We start from the raw sequence: 20,114 nt of genomic DNA on the forward strand, positions 1-20,114 counted from the left end.
CACATCAAAACAATATTAATTTGTGTACATTAATAAGGGTGTATGTCTCTAATTAAAATTCTATTTCTCGCCGACGTATTTAGTAGACTAATGTGCCGTCTGCAGTCAGTCGCCATTAATAAAAACAAGCTTTCTAATGAAAAAGATTAATATAAGCGTGCTACATAAAAATAAATATTGTAATCATATAATATAGAAGAGGTTCATTACGAAACGAGAAATAATCATTTCTGAGAGAAATAGCTCCGAGGTCTCATTTGTTCTCCTTACTGTAATCACATGATGACGGGACTCGAAACATTAGTCAAGAATCCCACATACGTTTTACTGTCTGAGTGGATTAATACAGATTTACTAAAATCGTTGTGTATCTTCTACAATAACACCCATATAAATATCTTCTTTCATATAAAAAGTATATTTCCTCATTCCTTGAAATAACATAATCTGTAAAATAGTCCACCACAATCTCCAGTTAGATCATAGAAGATTTTAGATGTAAGAACATATCAAAGAGAAGTCGAATTTTTTGCTGTTGCGTTTAATCAGTGTAACAATAAACAATTTAATAAAAAAAGTAATTATACAATCGTACATCTAGCCATTTAACCTCCGGGACTACTTTATTGCTATGATACAGGCCTAAGAACGTGGACTGTTATATCTACCGTAATCTGGTTAATGGTCCCTCAATGATACCAGACGAGCATTGTGACGGAGATTTATGCATGTTGGAAATCCTAATGATTTTAGCAGCCTTACAAAGTAAATGAAAGCCAGGTAGTATAAAGATACTGCCTTACAAAAGCTCTCTGTCATATTCTACCATCCAATAGTCTAAAAAGTACATATATTTCATAGAAACTCATATCACCCTTATCTTGCCAACATTGTAAAATGTATTTGCCCTGATTTGAATTTGGAACAGTCCATTTGAAGTTTAAGGGATTTCAATATCAACTAACAAAAATTGAGCTACCAACAGTATAGAGCCTCAGGTCAGACTGCTCTAAGTCTCCAGCAGGTTAAGGGTTAAACAAGACTTTGAAAGTGTAACAAACAGAGTCTGACGGTGGCATATATTTTATATAACAATTCTATGACAAGTTTGATGCAAGTCTATATGAAATGAAAATAATATTATAAAGGCAGAAAACTCCAAAAATGGCGGACACACTACTTTTAAATAAAACTCGTTTAATAAAAAGATATGAAATTGTTATAATATACATTCTAATAACTGTCATGGGAGTAGTGTGCTAAGCTTTTTTTAGAGCTGGATTAGCATTGTATGTACAAAAGTTCCTAAAGAAAAACTCGACCAAAAAAAGGACCTTAAGCAATGCTGCTGCCACAGAGTAAAATGTCATATTATGAAGCATTATCAAAACTCAATACACTTCTACACTACCAAATTTGTTCAATGGACTTGTCATTTGAATAATGGAACTGTCCAATTTGAACAGGAGGGGTTTCAATATCAAAAAGGGCCTTCTTTGAATAATGGAACTGTCCAATTTTAACAGGAGGGGTTTCAATATCAAAGAGCTTAAAAAAAAAGGTATAGTGTCAAATCAGACTGCTCGAATAATTTTTTCAAAAACAAATTTTATTTCCCAAAGAACATCTTGTATAATTATCTTTGGATAGCACTGTAAACATTACAAAAAAAATTGCCTTTACCCAACACAGGTTAAAAGAAGTTTGGTTACAGTTTTCAATGCTACATTAACCTTACAAAAACTACTACACAAAACCAAAAAAAACTCTTACTTTTCTCCCAATGTTATCTTACAGGAAAAAAACATGACTTAAACATAATGAGTATTAATGTTTTTTGGTTTTCCTGACATTTTGGTAATCAGTTTTTCAAACTGGTAGCTGTGAGGCAGTGTGAGACTTTATGAGATGATTAATTAATTATCACATTTTTTTCTTAAATAAGTTGACAATGTGACTTACTGTAATAAATATCTGAACTTATACTAATGTTACACTTGCAATGAAATAAAATATTAATATTTCATTATGATATACTATGCTGATGATGATATATGTGATATATAGAGGATATTCAAGTTTTTTCTATAAATACATGATTTATTTTCATCGAGTGGTATGAAAATAAATATTTCATGAGTGGCGGTAGCCACGAGTGAAATATGGTAATTTTCATGCCACAAGATGAAAATACATCATGTATTTATGGAAAAAACTTGAATTTTCTGTTTATTATATACATTTTTCTCATTTTTGACATTAAAATTTGAAAGCCTTTCCCTTAAATTTTGTGTACTGGCAGAATTTAAAAGAAAGTAGTCCGGCAAGACACCAGTGAAAATACGGAAAATATGTTTCACTGCAGTGAAAAATAAATTTTTTTCAGTGAAAATACGGAAACTGAAAATACACATTTTATTTCATCAATATTACTCAATATTTCATTTATAAGTATATAATAAATAGCAATATACACTGATATATTATTATTATTATTATTATTATTATTATTATTATTATAATTATAAGGTATAAAGATTTTTGACAGTTTATATGGTTTTATATAAATAGTTGTTTTCGTGATTATATAACCTGAACATCAAATAAGGTTATAAATTGCAAACAACCATTTATATTATTAGTTATAAAGATTTTAGATTTTTTGACAGGTTATATGGCCCTACATGAACAGTTCATTGTTTGTATATATATATATATATATGGCTTAGATTATATTGCAATAACAATTCATATATGGTCATATAACCTCTCAAGAATCTTTATAACAAGTTTATAACACTTCAAAGTTTCTTATTTGACAAAAAATGAAATTATTTCATATATTGACATCAGCCATGAATATAATTCATATAAGCATCATAATTATCCAATGAAAAACCACTTTACAAATGTGCAGTATTATAAACATCCATATAATTTATTAAGACATCCATATAATTTATTAAGAATCTTTATATCAAATCTATATTTAATTTTTTCAGTTTCTTTCCTAAATACAACAAACTATAATATTATATAAATTAGTTAAATTAATTTAATCGTTGGAATGTTAGTTACAAAAAGGAATTTGCTTATGCCAGGACAACCTGAATAAATACAGATGCAGTCTGATAAAAAATCTTTTGGCAGTTAAATTTTAGGAATTTTATATGAAAACATTTTATATTAACAATAAACAGTTCCAATTTCATGACAATACCATTATACAAACTATAAATAGAATGATATTGTTAATTAAGAGAGATTCAAAGTTGATGAAATAACTTTCAAGTCTTGTTTCTTGGGCAAGCCAAAACTGATGAAACATGATCGTGACCCCAGTGGTGCTTGAATCTAAAATATCTGGGTGGTTTGGCATAGACCTTTACACTACCAGGTCACCTCTCCCATTTTCAAGACCAAACATTTGCCAAGTTCATACTTTTGTTTAAAGTCATACTGACCTCACACAGGAAATTTAGGCACAAGATAGTTAATTAATGTAAACATAAATGACATATCTAAGATAACTTTGATTATTTTTTTTAGATGTTAAATTTTGTTTCTCAACTTTCCTAACTAATGAATTCTTGCATCAAAACTTCCGTTTTTCTCCTACCAACCTTTCTGAGGCTATCTTCATTCTCCTGGCCATGAAAGAGAATTTTTTAGCAAGTGAATATATTTACTGTTATCTATTTTTCTATGTGCCACCTAAGTATAAATTTGTTGGCATTGCCAAACAGACTTCTAACATTTGACTCCTTTTTGTATTTATAGCACATATCATTATTCCATGAAATAAACTCTTGCTGGCATTAGAACAATTGTGAGTGGTTTTCATACCAGTCTGTAAAATTGTGTCATATAAATGAATTTGATACTTACAACTTGTCACTTTAGTGCAGTAATAGGTTAACTCCTTATATAATTTAAATAAGAGTTAACCTATTATTGCACTATGGTGATGAACTATGTTAACAATTTCAAGCTTGAAAAGTATTGCATGACAATGTTAAAGATATAAATTACCACTTTGATGTATTGGTTATCTTTCTGCCATAAGATGGTTGTAACTGGGTAAGGCGTGCCCGAGATTTGACAAGTGAACTCCACATCCTGACCCTCGGATATTTCAGTGGACTGCGGTCCTCGGCGTATAGTTGGTGGCACTGAAAAATGAATGAAACAACATTAATTTTGTAATCTTTAAAAAAAGATAAAATAATCATTCATAATGTAATGAAATTTTATTTCTAATATTAGAATCCCTTCAAACTGTAGGACATGTGCACTTCAAAGACATCTGAATGTAGGAAAGGTAATAACTTTGTTATATTAACACTCTCTTGGATATATTAAAATAGGCAATGGCAGTCAAAAGTACTACATATTCAAAATCTGGAGGTCCTATTTTCATTTTAGTTTGAGTCCTAACAAGGACACAGCTAATTTTCCTTGAGCAAGAAATATTGCTTCACCCCAGCAAAGAATAAATGAGTACACCAGGAGCCGAGACCATAGGCTCAGGTATCTGATTGTCAATAATCAGCTTAAAATGTACATTGACCAATGAAAATCCTAAGATTTGAGACAGAACTCAGAAACAAAATTAAATCCTTGATGTCAGGACTGCTATTAGTAGAGTGAAAGATGCCTGTGGGAGACAAATATATGGATAACAATAGTTGAATTGGCAAACATGCAAATGGAGTAAAATTTGATACTGTAAACTGCCTTTTCAAAAAGATTGCATGACTCTCAAGCCCTTTCTCTGTAAATTCCTTTAGATTTCATGTACCGATAATGACAACAACTAAAAATTCTAGAAGACCAAGCCCTCTATACTGATAATAGAGGGAATAATTTCCAATTAGTCTAGGAGTCTGTTCTCAATATGCCCAGTAGATAAGGGTACACAAATCTCTGGCTAGTGTTTGTCAACACTTACACCATGATATATCCCAACCATCTCACTACTGTTCTAATATACCAGTATATACCAGAAATGGATTATTTGATAACAGTGTCAGAAATATATCATCACAGGGGTGTTGTTTTTTTCCCCTGAACAGCAGCTTTTTAAATTCACTGCAGTGAAAACACTAGGGTGTATTATGTAGACAAGCAAATTCCACAGAGTTATGATTCCAAGACTTGTAAGAATATATGGTAAAATTGGTAAATTAATCGAGACTTGTTGAAGATTGATTAAGATTTTATTGAACTACCAGTGACTTAGATTTTACATGAGAGAACGGAAACGTGAAGGTCAAGGTCATTCTTCAGAGCTACTGTATAAATGATAAACTAAATTGCTTCGGGTTGGGCAACCAAAATGTGTATTCCATATATATTGATGGGTGGGCATGTAAAATCTAAGTCACTGGTAGTTCAATAAAATCTTAATCAATCTTCAACAAGTCTCGATTAATTTACCAATTTTATTGAACTACCACGTGACCAGATTTTCCATGAGATTTCAGAGCTAAGCAATAGTAGTTTATCATCTATTATTAAACAAAAACAGTAAATATATAGTTTCCTATTTGTATTCAGACAATTGTAATTGAATAAAATTCACAACTTGTAAACATCTTTTCTATATATTTACTCTAGTATATTTACATCATTCAATACATTTCTCAAAAATAAGGGAGACAAATGCTATACATAAAACTAATTTAGAACATGTTGATTAACTCCCTTGAATGTGTAAAATTCCATTTTGTAATAACGCATACAATAAACAATTCATAATGTAACCACCATTATTTCAAATGTTTGTACCATCTAAAATTACGTCTGAAAAAGATTGTTCAACAGTTTTGTTATAGTATAGAGCAAACGTTTTTGCTGAACTCCATCCAGCTGCCTTCATTATAGAGTCTATTTGAACACCTCTATTTGCAGCAGCTGATGTTGATGCTGCACGACAACTATGAACACCGAATTTGTTCACATCAATGCCAGACTGTTGCATTAATTGCTTTATCCATCTAGCAACTGTAGTTTTAGTCACTGCCTTAAAGGGTTTTACAGTTGAAATAAACAATTTGAGTTCAGTCCCTCTAAGTTTAGATGTAATTATAATGTAGGTTTCCAATGTATTCACTAAACATAATTTTGGATCATTGAAATATCTACGAATTTGCATTGGTTTCACATGTAACCCAGGTTTAGACTGTTTCACTAATTCTGATACGTGACAAACTACTTGTTCTTTACAAATCTGTAAATCAGACAATTTTACTAAATGAATTGTTTGACATCTTTGTCCGGTTAACAACATAAACAAAGTTGACAATTTTTGAGACAGTTGTAATAAACTCAGTTCATTATTGTTAGGAAGACTAGAAATATATTGCAACACTTTATTTACATCCCAAATATTGTCATATTTAGGCAAAGTTGGTCTGATTGAGAATAACCCTCTCATAAACTTTTTAATCAGAATGTCATTACCAATATCTTTATCATTTATCAATTTGCATGTAGATGAAATAGCAGATTTCGCTGTATTGATAGCACTATAGCCTAACCCACTTTCATATAATTCAGTTAAAAATTCTAAAACTGTCACTGTAGATGGGTTAAGTGAATCAATTTGTTTTGAACTTGAAAAAAGCAGCCATTTTCTGAAATAAGACCCATACTGCTTTGTTGTTGATGTTTTCCATGATTGTAAAATAATTTCGATAGTTTTTTCTGATAGGCCTCTGTTTTGGAGCTGTTCCCTGATAAGACAAAGGCTCCCAGTCGCATCTTCTGAACAGGATGTTGCTTGTGTGGATTTTTTGGCAGAATTAACGTTTGTTGTTTTGGTAGAATGTACGACTGGGCACAAATCTGTTGTAATAATTGACTGAACCACACCTGTGTTGGCCATAATGGAGCAATCAATACCGCTGAATTCACTCTGTCGAGGATTATTTTCTGAAGACAGTGACTGATCAAACTGAAAGGAGGAAACAAATAAATTTTTTCATTCCATGACAATGTAAATGCATCAACAGCGAATGCTTTAGCATCAGGTTGATAAGATACATATTTTGATATTTGGTGATTCAAATGCGAAGCAAATAAATCTATGTCAAATGTTCCCACTTTCTGTTCTAACATTTTAAAATATGTCGGATTTAACTGCCATTCTATATCTTCATTAACTTGTCTAGATAATCTATCTGCTTCATAGTTATCTTTCCCTGGAATATGAGCGGCACTTAACCAGATATTCCTTTGTTTGCACCACCACCAAATTTCTTTAGCTACTTTATGCAAATTTAAGGATTTCCCCCCAAATTTGTTTATATAAGCAATTGCAACTGTATTATCCATATATATCCTCAAATGTTCATTCTTAACATCCGCAGCCAACGATTGTATAGTAAACATTGCTGCTTTAAGTTCTAAAATATTAATATGTTCCTCTTTTTCAAATTCATCCCATAATCCCCGAGTATTTGTATTGTTTGTTTTATTAACTCCACCCCAACCTGTTTTGCTTGAATCACTGAATAAAATGACACCAGGGGCATTTCTTATAATAGGTTTTTTCGCTAATGGTAGAAATTGTATCCATTTGTATAAAATGTCTTTACTTTCATTTGTTAATGTTATCATTTGGTCAAATTTACCCTTGAAAACACCAAGTTTCTCATCTTTTTCATGTTCTAAATCTTTATAAAATAATGGAGCATAATCTACCCCTGGTTCACTAGCCACCATCTTCCCAATAACTTTAGAAAATTCACGAATAGTAATATGTTGCTGAGTAAGTACTTTTTGACATAACTCGATTAAATTTGAAATTCGTTCTGGTGTCATTTTTACTGTCATATTTTCTGAATTCAAAATGAATCCTAAAAACACAATTATTTGAGATGGTTTAAACACAGATTTTTCAGGGTGTATTGTAAAGCCCAAGTTATCCATAATATTAATAGTTTCTAAAACATTCTGTTCACAGGAATGGTATGTTTTAGCTTTTAACAAACTATCATCAATATAAGGTATGTTAGAATACCCTTTCTTTCTAAGAAATGCATAAACTGGTTTTAGCAATTTAGTGAATACCCGAGGGCTACACGCTAGTCCTTGTGGCAAAGTTATAAAATGATAATGTTTGTTCTGCCAAATAAATCTAAGGTATTTTCTATGTTCAACATGAATAGGAACACTAAAATATGCATCCTTTAAGTCAATAGACGCAAAATAATCCCTGGGTTGAATATTAGCTATTGCCGATTTTAGAGTTTCCATTTTAAAATGGCACTTTGTAACATGATCATTGAAAGCTTTTAAGTTCAAAATAATTCGCACACTACCATCTTTCTTAGGTCTCATGAATATGTTAGAATAGTACTGACCACATTCGTCCGAACTAACCTCTTCAATAATTTTCTTATCTAAAAATTTTTGAATTTCAACATCCACAAGATTTTTCTCAATGTTATTCAATTTAATTGCTTTTGGTACAAAAAACTGGGTTGGCTTAGAATCTAAATCTATTCTAAAACCAGAAACCGTGTTTAATATCCAAGGATCAGTAGACAATTTTGTCCAATTTTTTGCAAATTTTGAAATTTTTCCTCCATAAAAATTCTCGGGAGTATTCATAACTCGAAAATTTTTACTTACAGTTATTTCTTCCTGTAATATGCCCCTCTTTGGGCCTGGAATTTTCCTCGATGGGCATTTCTCCCCCATGATGGGTTGTAATTGCCTTGATTCGACTGTTGCGGTGGTTGAAATTGATTCCCTTTCGGGAATCGTTGGCCTAAAAAAGGCTTCGATTTATTTGTTGTGACACTATTCTGGTGGCCACCTAATTTCTGTGCACGCTTTTCTTCCTTCTCACAATTTTCCACCTTTAAGTCTAAGTCATTACCAAAGAGAAATTCTGTGGTTTTTTCTTCCCCTTCACACACCTTGCGATACTTTGTTGGTATTGCTGGTCTTATAAGAGCCCTACGCTTTCGATTAGCCACATTAATGCCTTGAGCCAATAATCTAAACGTATCTTTGGTCAACTCTTTTACTTTCTTAATGTCCCCTTTTTCCATTAGCAGTTCAAGAGATTTAATTACTGGTACAATTGCTAAACTCAAATAGCTCTGTGTTGATTGCAATGCCAAGTCAGATGCTCGTTTTAACTTAAATGCAGTCCATAATTCCCTGTTAACTTTGGGAACTCTCAAGTTTTGGCAGTTTTCCGGGATTAGGTATTTTTCTCTTAATTTTTTGTCTTCTTCTTCTGGCAACGCACTGTCGATAGCGTTGCAAACAAGTTTCCCTAATGTCTCATTTACGTTAGGCCCAAACTGCGTTTTAGTTTCATAGTCATTCATTAAGTCTGCCAAAAATTCATTGTCAACGTTGTCACCACTCGTTACCGTACTTTCGGTTTCACTTAACAATTCGTCTAATCCATCGTGATTTATTGTAGCAGGGGTGCTTTCCGTTGCAGTCATAATCGACTGTTGGCCATTTCTTTCTTTTTGCATATTTTGTTGCATTTTTGCAACGTTCAGCACTATATTTGCTAAGATTTCCGTCTGCGCTTCTTCCCGTTTCCGGAAAGATTCTTCCATTGAGGAAATCCTTCCCCACAATCCACTGCTGTCTGCGCATGCCGCCATGTGCTCCGAGCCTCGTTCTGGAATTTCTCCAGCATCTCGTTCTAGCGACTGGGGATTTCCCCCATTGTTTACCATTTCGGGTGAAACACATTGTTCATTATTTAATTGCGTTTCGCAATAAATATTTACTGAGCTAAAATTCATCCAGATTTCCCGAGGTCTCACTGGCTTTCCCAGCTTTGACTCGCGCTTATTCTTGCACCCATTTAATCGTTCTTAATTGAGCCGACAATTTGTTCATTTCGGGCATTTCGGCCATGCACAATTTTTCGTCGAATTTGTAAATTACAAAATCCAATTGAATCCGTTACTTTTATTGATTGATCAGTGTCTTTTTGAAACAAAAAAGTGTCAAATTAAAATTTCACTCCTGATGTTAATTATTTTATTCCCAAATTAACAACTTTCCGCGTTTAATATTTATCGATTTTTTCACAGTATTATATCTAAAGAACGACCCTTTCCTAGTAATTTTTCCGTAATGACCTTGACCTTCACGTTTCCGTTCTCTCATGGAAAATCTGGTCACGTGGTAGTTCAATAAAATTATGATATCAAATCACACAGGGAGTAGACTGTTATATGGGCTTTTATTGGAGACAGATCATAAAATGGTAACATGATATGATTCTTGACTAGAACAAAACATAAATGTTCCAGACCTGAATGAAATATAAGGTCTCATAAATATACATTTATTCGTCTGTCACAAAATTATACAGGATTTAAAAGCCAGAAATCACTTGAAATGATAATATTTTACATTTTCTACCACTACCCTTAGCAATTCAATAGAAAATCTAAATTTAGATTATGTATTCTATAGAGATCTACTTTTCGCGGACTGTAAAATTTCACCAATTTGAAAAATCTTAATAAAACCTGCTTGAAAATGTTCAAAATCCCTACTTTTTCAACATTCCTTTGGACATACCTACTACAAATTTTAAACATTGAAATAAAATCTTCAGTTTCCAGCAAGAAGTGCAGTATTTTGTAGATTTGCTTTCAAGCATTTACTGTTATTCAGATTTTACTGTACTTCTGAATTATCTGATCGTAACAAATGCATTTTAGAGTCAATCTTCATACAATTTCCTGTCTTGCAGATAAAGTTACACCAAAATAAAACCTATTTATTTACCCATTCTTTAGAGTAGAAGCTTTTAAAATATACATTAAAGAAGAGTATAAAATGTGAAGGATAAAACGAGGAATTTCTGGTGATTGTTTCCGACAATTTTCAAAAATAAAGTCTGACAGTCATTCTTTTCTTAAATGACTGTTTATTAGCAGATAATAATGTATCTATTAACGGTAAATGGAAGCATAATGTATATTTTAATATAATATGTCTTGTCATTTAACATGCCTGATTATTTTACCCTTAAAACTTATGCCTTTTCGCATTTTTAATATCCAAGAATAAAGAACTTTGTACATAAATGTTAAGAACTTTGTACATTACTGTTCACTGGAAAGCCATGGATACAGGATGGATTCAATTAATGTATATAAAATCATCACTTACATTGTACATTTTTTAACTGGAATATTTTGCCTTCCAATTTCAAAATACTCTACCAAAAACCTGATTTAACTGAGTGTGAGTATAGTCTTTGACAGAATAGCCTGCACATCCATGCAGTCTGGCCCAGCACTATGCTGTTGGTAGCTTAATTTGTTTTTTATTATTATCCCTAAATTTTGAAGTGGACTGTTCCAAATTCATACGCAGGCATTACACAAATTTAGCAGATTAAGGGTAGTTAATTGTACTTCTCGATTGCTCATTGATCTGGTAAATATTCTGCAAATTTATCTATCACAGCATAATGGGTTAAGACCTTTTTTATCACCAAGTATCAATAAAATTGGAAACATACAAATTAATTTTATTTTGATATCAAATAATATACATTTTGTGAATGCTAGCAACGATGGATGGATAGTGCTGGCCTACGTATGTACAACGTGACAAAATATCTTTATATTGTCAGAGATATGATTTAGATATCCCTTTTACAATCAATGGACAGGTCCAGTTGAAAGTAGGGAAAGTTCATTACACATATCTAAAGAGTTAAAGGTTTCTCTTCAACAAAAATATGAGAAAACAAAACTTCTACTTTATAATACATCAAATGTGATATCATCATTATTTACTATCATTTTAATGTAAATTTTACTTTCATTAACATTTATCAAACTGTATTTTTGTTCCCAGAGTTCAAGACACTGTGCATTACTTAAAATTATATAATTAATTATGTCCCCCACTTAAGGTCATCATCTCCATCCACAAATTTGTTATAAAAAGCAAAAAAAAAAATTAATTCATAAAACAAAGGTTTCATATTAAACACTTTTAAAAAAACATAATCGTTAATGAACCAAATTGTCGAGAACACCCAAAGTTTATTATCAAAACTTTCAGTTTTTTACCTATCATAACGTATACCTCTACGTAAATCTATTTTCTTTCGTTTTATCATAAAATACATCGCAAATGAAAATTAAATCTTACGAATTAGCATAGCGTATAACAGTTTTATGAATCTCTGACGGATTTAATGTCACAAAAACTTGTAACTGACACATTTCGGTAGTTTTTCGTTGTTTTTACTTGTTGAGAAAACGTTCTCAAATATTTTGACAGGTAACACAAGAAACAGTTATTATATCGTTCCTCGGTTACTCTATCACACCTGTCAATCACCGATGCTACGTCTATCTACGGAATGATATAATATCTGATAATTTTGCATCAAGTTTCTGCTTGTTCTATTTTATTTATTAGCACGTGCCAACAGTGCCTCTTGCATTGCCGTCTGCAAGTTCTACCAGACACTGGTTTATCATGCTACAACATTAAATTGACCCCTGACCTCGCGAGTATCGTGAAACCTCATAAAATTGCTGATAACTTACTAATGTTTCATTTCCCCTTTGTATAATAATTTGTTTTTATTTCACTTACCGCCTAGCATATTTTATTACTAAAATATTTTTAAACTGGGCATGAAAATCGTTTCTTTAATACTTACTGCAGTTTAAATCTGAACATTTTCAGACTTTATGAGGATTTTTATAGATTAAATGCATTACTTTAAGTGTAATATATTATATAACTTAAAACCATTCCTTACAGTGAATTATTTAACAATAAATATGAAGTATTTTTAACAAATTCACAGTTGGAATTATCAAATAAAATTTTAACAGGCACAAAAGTTAAATCCCAGTGCACTACGTGACAGATAAAAATGTTTTAATTTTTACATTAGAGATGGGGATGCAATAAAAAGCTAAACTTTAAACTATAAAAACTTTTATTCCATCTTGTGATTATTCAAAAAATCAAAAAATACCAAGAAAGAATCATGAAATATATATTCCAGATTTTTTAACAGTTAATTTTTTAAAATCAATTCTTGGCTCCCACAACTTATATTTAAATAATTTGTTTTTACCAGTTACCGATATATCACTTTTGTAGTGATTCCTGTGAATGAAAGATGTTGTTTAACCTTTTCCCTTATATAAGCGTGTTTCGACGGCTTTTTTACCCCCCCCCCCCTTTTGAGGCCTCAAACATTGAAAAAATGCCCTATTCAGGCCCCAAACACTGTTTTTCGTTTGAGAAATGTTGTTAAAAAAATTGACCATTTTTTCGGCGCCGTCCCCCATCCAAATATTACATCAGGGGGTTGCCAGAAGGGGGATGTGCCCCCTTCTGTTTGGGGGGTTTGAAGGGGGGCGGAGTCCCCCTCATCGCCAAGAAAATTTTGGACTTGTGAGAGGCTTTAAATGACCCCAGGTCGATCATACGATAACGTGTAACCAACGCTGAAAAGCCTTTGACTCTATCTCAATCCCTTAAGAAGTTGCAGCACTTTGAAATAAATTTTGATGGAAAAAATCGAGGCAAAAAAGTGATTTTTGGCAATTTTGAGATGTCCCCTCGTTGCCATGGTAACAGGAAATTTAAGACTGAGCATGTCGTTACAAAGGCAATGGTCCAGTCAACATTTGTGCCAAGTTTGATTAGTATTGAAGCATTTTTCATAGTTTCATAGCAGTTTGAACTTGTGAGAGGAGGCTTTTCAGTGAAAATGGCCATTTTTCACAATATGCTCATGGGGGAAAGGGTTAAAGACAATGACAAGAAAAATGGATTACAATGGACAACAGACATTGAGCTATCATAAAATCTCACATATGAGCACAAGTTGCTCAGTGAGACAATTGAAAGAACAAGCAAAGATTCATACCTGAAACTATGATCCAAACTGTTTGTCGTTTTTCACCGGCAGTGTTGTTTACAATGAATGTGTAGTTTCCTGAATCAATCTGTTGCGGATCCTCAAAAAACAAACTACTTTCCACAGTCCTAATTGCTCCAGTATCTAATATAGGCATGTCATTCTTGTTCAACCACCTGTCAATATAATGGTTGTTATATTTATTGTTATAATTTATCTAAATAATTATTAACAAAAATAAACATTTGAGTGACTAAACTTAAAACTTAACTCCTACCCTGCTGGAACTGAGAGTAATTAGCCTCTGCCAACACTAAAGGCCAGTCTGCACAACCATATACTGTCTATCCAGGCTCATTACTGTTGGGTGACTTAGCATGGTATCCTCAAAATTTGTAATGGACAAATTCAAACCTGAACCTATTAAAGTCCATTAAAGAAATTGAGAAGTTGGAGGGTTTAGCTGCAATAGCATTATCACTCCTTTGCAATTAAAAAGTATTTCAATAATATGTGAGTTGCAAAAGTAAATCAACAAGTTCTCATAATGATTCAGTGAATTGTCTGCAAATTACCAACAACTTCTCCACAAGAACCACTCTGGACAAGTTTTTCTAATCAATTTTAATCAATTTCAATGTCTATACATTATTCTGGTTTAGATATTCAAACTCAACCCTGACATACTTATAGACCCATGTTGGTTTTTTCTGGTAAGTTTCCTTTGTGTCCATGCTTATAACATAATACAAATGATATTTACATAAAGTACTGGACATTGTCTAGGTATTTACATAATCAATGATCAGCTATTTTATCTATGTTAATGTAAAATCAAATGCTAATCACAGACTCCAGAAACATTACATGGCTAATGGAATGAAATACAGTATGAAGATAGTAAACTGGTCTTAAAAACAAATCATCCTGGCAGACTCCTGGCTGGAGCAGACATACATCTCCTCCGTACATCTCAAGATTTGATTACAGTCAATGTTTTCCGATGGTAAATGGCTGAAAGATGGTTATCTGGTAGAATGATACCTCTGAGATAGAGCTAGAGGATCAAACCAATAGTTGATGGCTCATCAACACTTATCTCTAGTAAAAACAGCTCAATGTTTCCACAACAACAAGCCAACACCATAGAAACAACAAACATGATAGTGTTGAGTTTACCACTCCCTGTCCTTATACCCTCTCAATATCCTTTCTCAAAATCTACACTTTTATATCCCAGCATAACTATTAAATCACTGGATTGTGGTATTTTACTGGATTATGGTATTTACAGGAGATTTGGGCCGATTTGTTTTATTTTCTCTAACCAAATGGTCCAGCTCATAGTTGGCTAGCAGTTTATATTTTGCCATCATCAGGTGAGTTCGTAAAAACTAATTTGTTAATAAATCATATACCCTCCTTCAATTTTAATGACCGTGTGTGTAAGTGGGTGGCTTGGGGTATTTAATCTGCACTGCTGTAGATCTGTTAGTGTTAGCACAATAAATGCTTCAGGGAATTCTCTTTCAGTACTCACAAAATAGACGATGTCAATGACTTGATGTATAGATTTAAAAAAAATATAAGAAGTTTAACTTTTTTGAATGTTCTCTAATTATAAAACAACAGACCTGGAGAGAAAGAATACATGTTTATTCTTTTTTTAACAGCACCTGTATGTTCTGAGGATAAAACAGAATTGTTTTGTTACAATAGCATTTAGAAAGGCTCTCGAAAATCTGTTCCGGTTTTAGAGATTATGTAATCAAGGTGTTAGATTAATGTAAAACCAGCCCAAGAAAAAAATACCACAAAAAAATGCTTTCTTTTCATGTCCTTTATTTAAACAGCTTTCAGTTCCAAGTCTATCCATAAAATTAACAATCCAAAACATAATGCATTAATTTATCTGATAAATTGCTTCCAACAAAGTAAACCGTTACCCATAAACTCATACATCATAAAAGTTTGCATTTTAAACGTCAAGATTAGCCGACCTTGAGTAATGTTTTCTTTCCATGGTTCCGCTAAAGAGTTATTGTTCAGGAATTAATGAGTTATTTCAAATGTTGACGGTGTATATAAAGCAATGATGATGGAATTGCATGTAAATGGATCGTTAAGCGAGGGTACCTATTTCACATAAACATTTATCTTGGTTAGATATATATTAAGTCTTTATGCACATTGAATAAGCTGCGGGCTTTGTTTCCTATGTGCATAAGGCGGCTACCTAAATGGTACAATAATGACAAAGATAAAATAGCTAATGGCTCCTAATTACAATAGATCCGCACTTGATTCCGATTTCCTACAGATTTACCTTTCCTCGCCTTAAACTCAGCATGATTAAAGTCTCAACTTCTTTAGTATCAAAAGAAATGTAAGTACAATTAAATTAAGCCAGATTGTTTGAAGGCAAATTTGGATTCGAAGTAATAGGAAACTTAATTTTACAAACATCAAATAATGATAAGATTATGAAAATCTACAAAGGAGCTAAATTTACAAGTTTGTATTATAATAAGGAACATATTCAACGATTTCTTTTTTATTTTGATAACAGTTTGTCCTTTCAGAGTCAAATTTTCATGAATGACTTTGCCATGCTTTGAATTGAGTATTGATAAAATAGAGCATTTTAAACCCTTAACCTGCAGTCTCTCCATGTGACCAGTGCGGACCAAGATCACCCGGCCCATCCTGGCTGTCTGATCATGGTCTGCACTGTTTGATATTCAGTCAGTATTTTATTTTGACATTTTCTTTAAAATTGATAAATAGTTTTGTCCAAATGGAAAGCTGAACAAGTCCATTAAAAATATAATATTTTATTTCAGGTCCTGTCAGATCACAATGAAAAGTTAAGAAATTTTTTTTACAGGCATCTTTGTGTTATTAAAAATACCGGTACATGTTAAATTATAAAGTAAATTATAAGTGAAAATGTGAAAATGAATGAGAATGACTATGATTTGATTGTTTGATACTTATGCATTTGAAGATTAGCCATCTTTTAAACAACCCAGACAAAACTGAATGTTCATTTTAAGACTAGGAAAATGTATATCAGTATATGATAAAAACTTACTTACAATTCCAGTATTCTTTGAAAGAAATCCTGGTTAAACACAGTTTCTTTGACATTTTAATTCCCATAATCTCGTTATAATTTCTCAAAGCTCAATCTTGATTAATTTCAGTGTGGAATTCAAGCCCCCTAACTGGCATCAAATCTGATAAGAATTATCCCCCTTGATAAATTAATTGAGGAAAATATTCGAACTAGATATAAAATCTTCAGTTTTTTTATTCATATTCCTGTAAGTAAGCAGAATTTATTTAGAACTTTGCTCAAGACATCTTTAATCATTTGAAATCTAATTAAAATGCATTTGGAAATTTTAAATTTCTCATTTTGATGCATGGTATTAGATTTTGTGGTAATATTTAATGATATTTTTGTGTCTTGTAAGCAATAAAGAGTACCTATATTTGTTATATTAATACTTTTACCCGATAGTTTTAATGTTTACAGATAAAAGTAAAAAAATCTTACTTCATCATTCGTTTTGATTGGCTCTACCATAGAATAAAATACATTATTCATGATATATTTTAGAGCATGATAAATAAACTGTATTCATGATTTTGTAACTTCAGCACTGAATTTATGATAAATTCCAGATTTAATCTATCAGACTAAAATTAAAACCTGATATAAGAAGGGGACGTCCCATTATTAACATAACTAAGTCCTTAACTTATTGACTTAATAACATTCAGCTTTTCATTAAACAAAATTTTAATGCCGAAGACATGATTGACAAATGGTAGCTCTTTTAGTCCCCTATTAAATTTGTGTTAAATTGTGTAAATTCGTGTTTGAATTTTTGACACTGTTGTAAGATTGAGGTAAGCAGGGAGCGGTGGCCTATTGGTTAAGGTGTCTGCCCCTAATCAGGTCACAACCATTTTTCTTCATGTGACACTAGTATTGGTTGGTGTCAGGTCAAAATTGATAAATACTAGAACTCCGCGAGTCGGATGTGTCGCCTTGTGAACAATGTAGTTTAGGAGAAATGGCCAGGACAAAAATGAAATATGAAAAATAACAAAGGGCAATAACTAAAAAAAAATAAGTGCAGAGCAGCAGTTTCTGTGCACTGCATTTCTTATCAATAAGATCTATCATTCTATGATGTTTCAAGTCCATAGCTTTCATACTTGTGGAGAAATGACCAGGACAAAAATAAAGTAAGAAAATCAACAAAGGGCAATAACTCAAAAAATAAGAAATGCAGAGTATCAGTTCTTATGCACTGCACTTTTTCTTAATGAGATCTATCATCCTATGAAGTTTCAAGTCCATAACTTTTATACTTTCGGAGAAATGGCCTGGACAAAAATTAAGTATGAAAACTAGAACTGCCACTATCATGGCGTGAATACCCCCGCATACCACTTTGTCAGAATCAACAATGGCCATTTAGAGCTCAAGGACAACCTCCCTGTCTGAGGTTACTAAGCCAGTGCATTGCTAAGTTATGTATTCTACATGCTTCAAATGTGAAAATGTCAAAATCAATACATTGCAGACAGGACATTCTTTAGCAATTGAGAAGAAAAGCTTTTTTTGTCAAGGTCCCTGGGACCTTGACCTTTGACCCAGTGACCTCAAAATCAATAGGGGTCACCTTATAGTCATGATCAACATCCATGCCAAATATGAAGACTGTGGGTCAAAGGAATCTTAAGTTAATGGGTGGACAAACTTTTTGAAGTCAAAGTCCCTATGACCTTGACCTTTGATCCAGTGACCTCAAAATCAATAGGGGGTCATCTACTAATCATGATCAACATCCATGCCAAATATGAAGACTGTGGGTCAAAGGAATCTTAAGTTATTGGGCAGACAAACTTTTCGAAGTCAAAGTCCCTGTGACCTTGACCTTTGACCTGGTGACCTCAAAATCAATAGGGGTCATTTACTAATCATGACTAACCTCCATGCCAAATATGAAGACTGTAGGTCAAAGGAATCTTAAGTTATTGGGCGGACAAGTTTTTTGAAGTTAGGCCCCTGTGACCTTGACCTTTGACCTAGTGACCTCAAAATCAATAGGGGTCATCTACTAATCATGACTAACCTCCATGCCAAATATGAAGACTGTAGGTCAAAGGAATCTTAAGTTATTGGGCGGACAAGCTTTTTGAAGTCAAGGCCCCTGTGACCTTGACCTTTGACCCAGTGACCTCAAAATCAATAGGGGTCATCTACTAATCATGACTAACCTCCATGCCAAATATGAAGACTGTAGGTCAAAGGAATCTTAAGTTATTGGGCGGACAAGCTTTTTGAAGTCAAGGCCCCTGTGACCTTGACCTTTGACCCAGTGACCTCAAAATCAATAGGGTCATCTACTAATCATGACTAACCTCCATGCCAAATATGAAGACTAAGGGTCAAAGGAATCTTAAGTTATTGGGCGGACAAGAAAAAACCAACGGACAGCCGGACGGACGGCCGGACAAGCTGATTCCAGTATACCCCCCTTACAACTTTGTTGTGCGGGGGTATAATTAACAAAGGGCCATAACTCAAAAAATAAGAAATGCAGAGTACCGATTCTTGTGCACTGCACTTCTTCTTAATGAGATCTATCATCCTATGAAGTTTCAAGTCCATAGCTTTTATACTTAAGGAGAAATGGCCCGGACAAAATTAAAGTATGAAAATAAACAAAGGGCAATAACTCAAAAAATAAGAAATGCAGAGTACCTGTTCTTGTGCACTGCACTTCTTCTTAATGAGACCTATCATCCTATGAAGTTTCAAGTCCATAGCTTTTTTAGTTGAAGAGAAATGGCCCGGACAAAATTAAAGTATGAAAATTAACAAAGGGCAATAACTCAAAAATTAAGAAGTGCAGAGTACCGGTTCTTGTGCACTGCACTTCTTCTTAATGAGATCTATCATCCTATGAAGTTTCAAGTCCATAGCTTTTTTAGTTGAAGAGAAATGGCCCGGACAAAATTAAAGTATGAAAATTAACAAAGGGCAATAACTCAAAAAATAAGAAATGCAGAGTACCGGTCCTTGTGCACTGCACTTTGGGTTATTGAAAGAAGCATGCATACCAAGTTTTAAGTCAATCAGACTTATAGTGACTGAGTTATGCTCCGGACAAGCTTTAGGGGACGC

General features: G+C 32.8%; 2 protein-coding genes across 4 annotated transcripts in view; both read right to left on the reverse strand.

Annotated features, from left to right (window-relative positions):
• LOC132757585 (inactive tyrosine-protein kinase 7-like) overlaps window positions 1-20,114 on the reverse strand; it is a 121,489-nt gene that overhangs the window by 15,762 nt on the left and 85,613 nt on the right. For all 3 annotated transcript variants that reach the window (XM_060748902.1, XM_060748904.1, XM_060748903.1), the window contains 2 exons: window positions 13,916-14,082; window positions 4,033-4,172 (listed from right to left, as the gene is read on the reverse strand). In XM_060748902.1, the coding sequence (XP_060604885.1) occupies window positions 4,033-4,172; window positions 13,916-14,082 (307 nt within the window). The remainder of the gene's footprint in view (window positions 1-4,032; window positions 4,173-13,915; window positions 14,083-20,114) is intronic.
• Window positions 5,445-9,774, reverse strand: LOC132757584 (uncharacterized). The gene is made up of 2 exons (XM_060748901.1): window positions 8,641-9,774; window positions 5,445-6,958 (listed from the first exon to the last, which is right to left on the reverse strand). The coding sequence occupies exons 1-2, from the start codon at window positions 8,707-8,709 to the stop codon at window positions 5,777-5,779; spliced, it is 1,251 nt and encodes a 416-aa protein (XP_060604884.1). The 5' UTR covers window positions 8,710-9,774; the 3' UTR covers window positions 5,445-5,776.

This window comes from Ruditapes philippinarum, unplaced genomic scaffold (assembly GCF_026571515.1).
Source record: "Ruditapes philippinarum isolate M1 unplaced genomic scaffold, ASM2657151v2 ctg2001_1_1_1_1, whole genome shotgun sequence".
In the NCBI taxonomy this organism is placed as follows: domain Eukaryota; kingdom Metazoa; phylum Mollusca; class Bivalvia; order Venerida; family Veneridae; genus Ruditapes; species Ruditapes philippinarum.

What these genes read in the sequence shown, in the direction of transcription:
- LOC132757584 (XM_060748901.1), bottom strand. Translation starts at nt 8,709, where the DNA reads ATGGGGGAGAAATGCCCATCGAGGAAAATTCCAGGCCCAAAGAGGGGC. An exon ending in TATTACAGGAAGAAATAACT is followed by an intron (nt 6,959 to 8,640) that starts GTAAGTAAAAAT and finishes TCCTCCTTTCAG; the next exon opens with TTTGATCAGTCACTGTCTTC.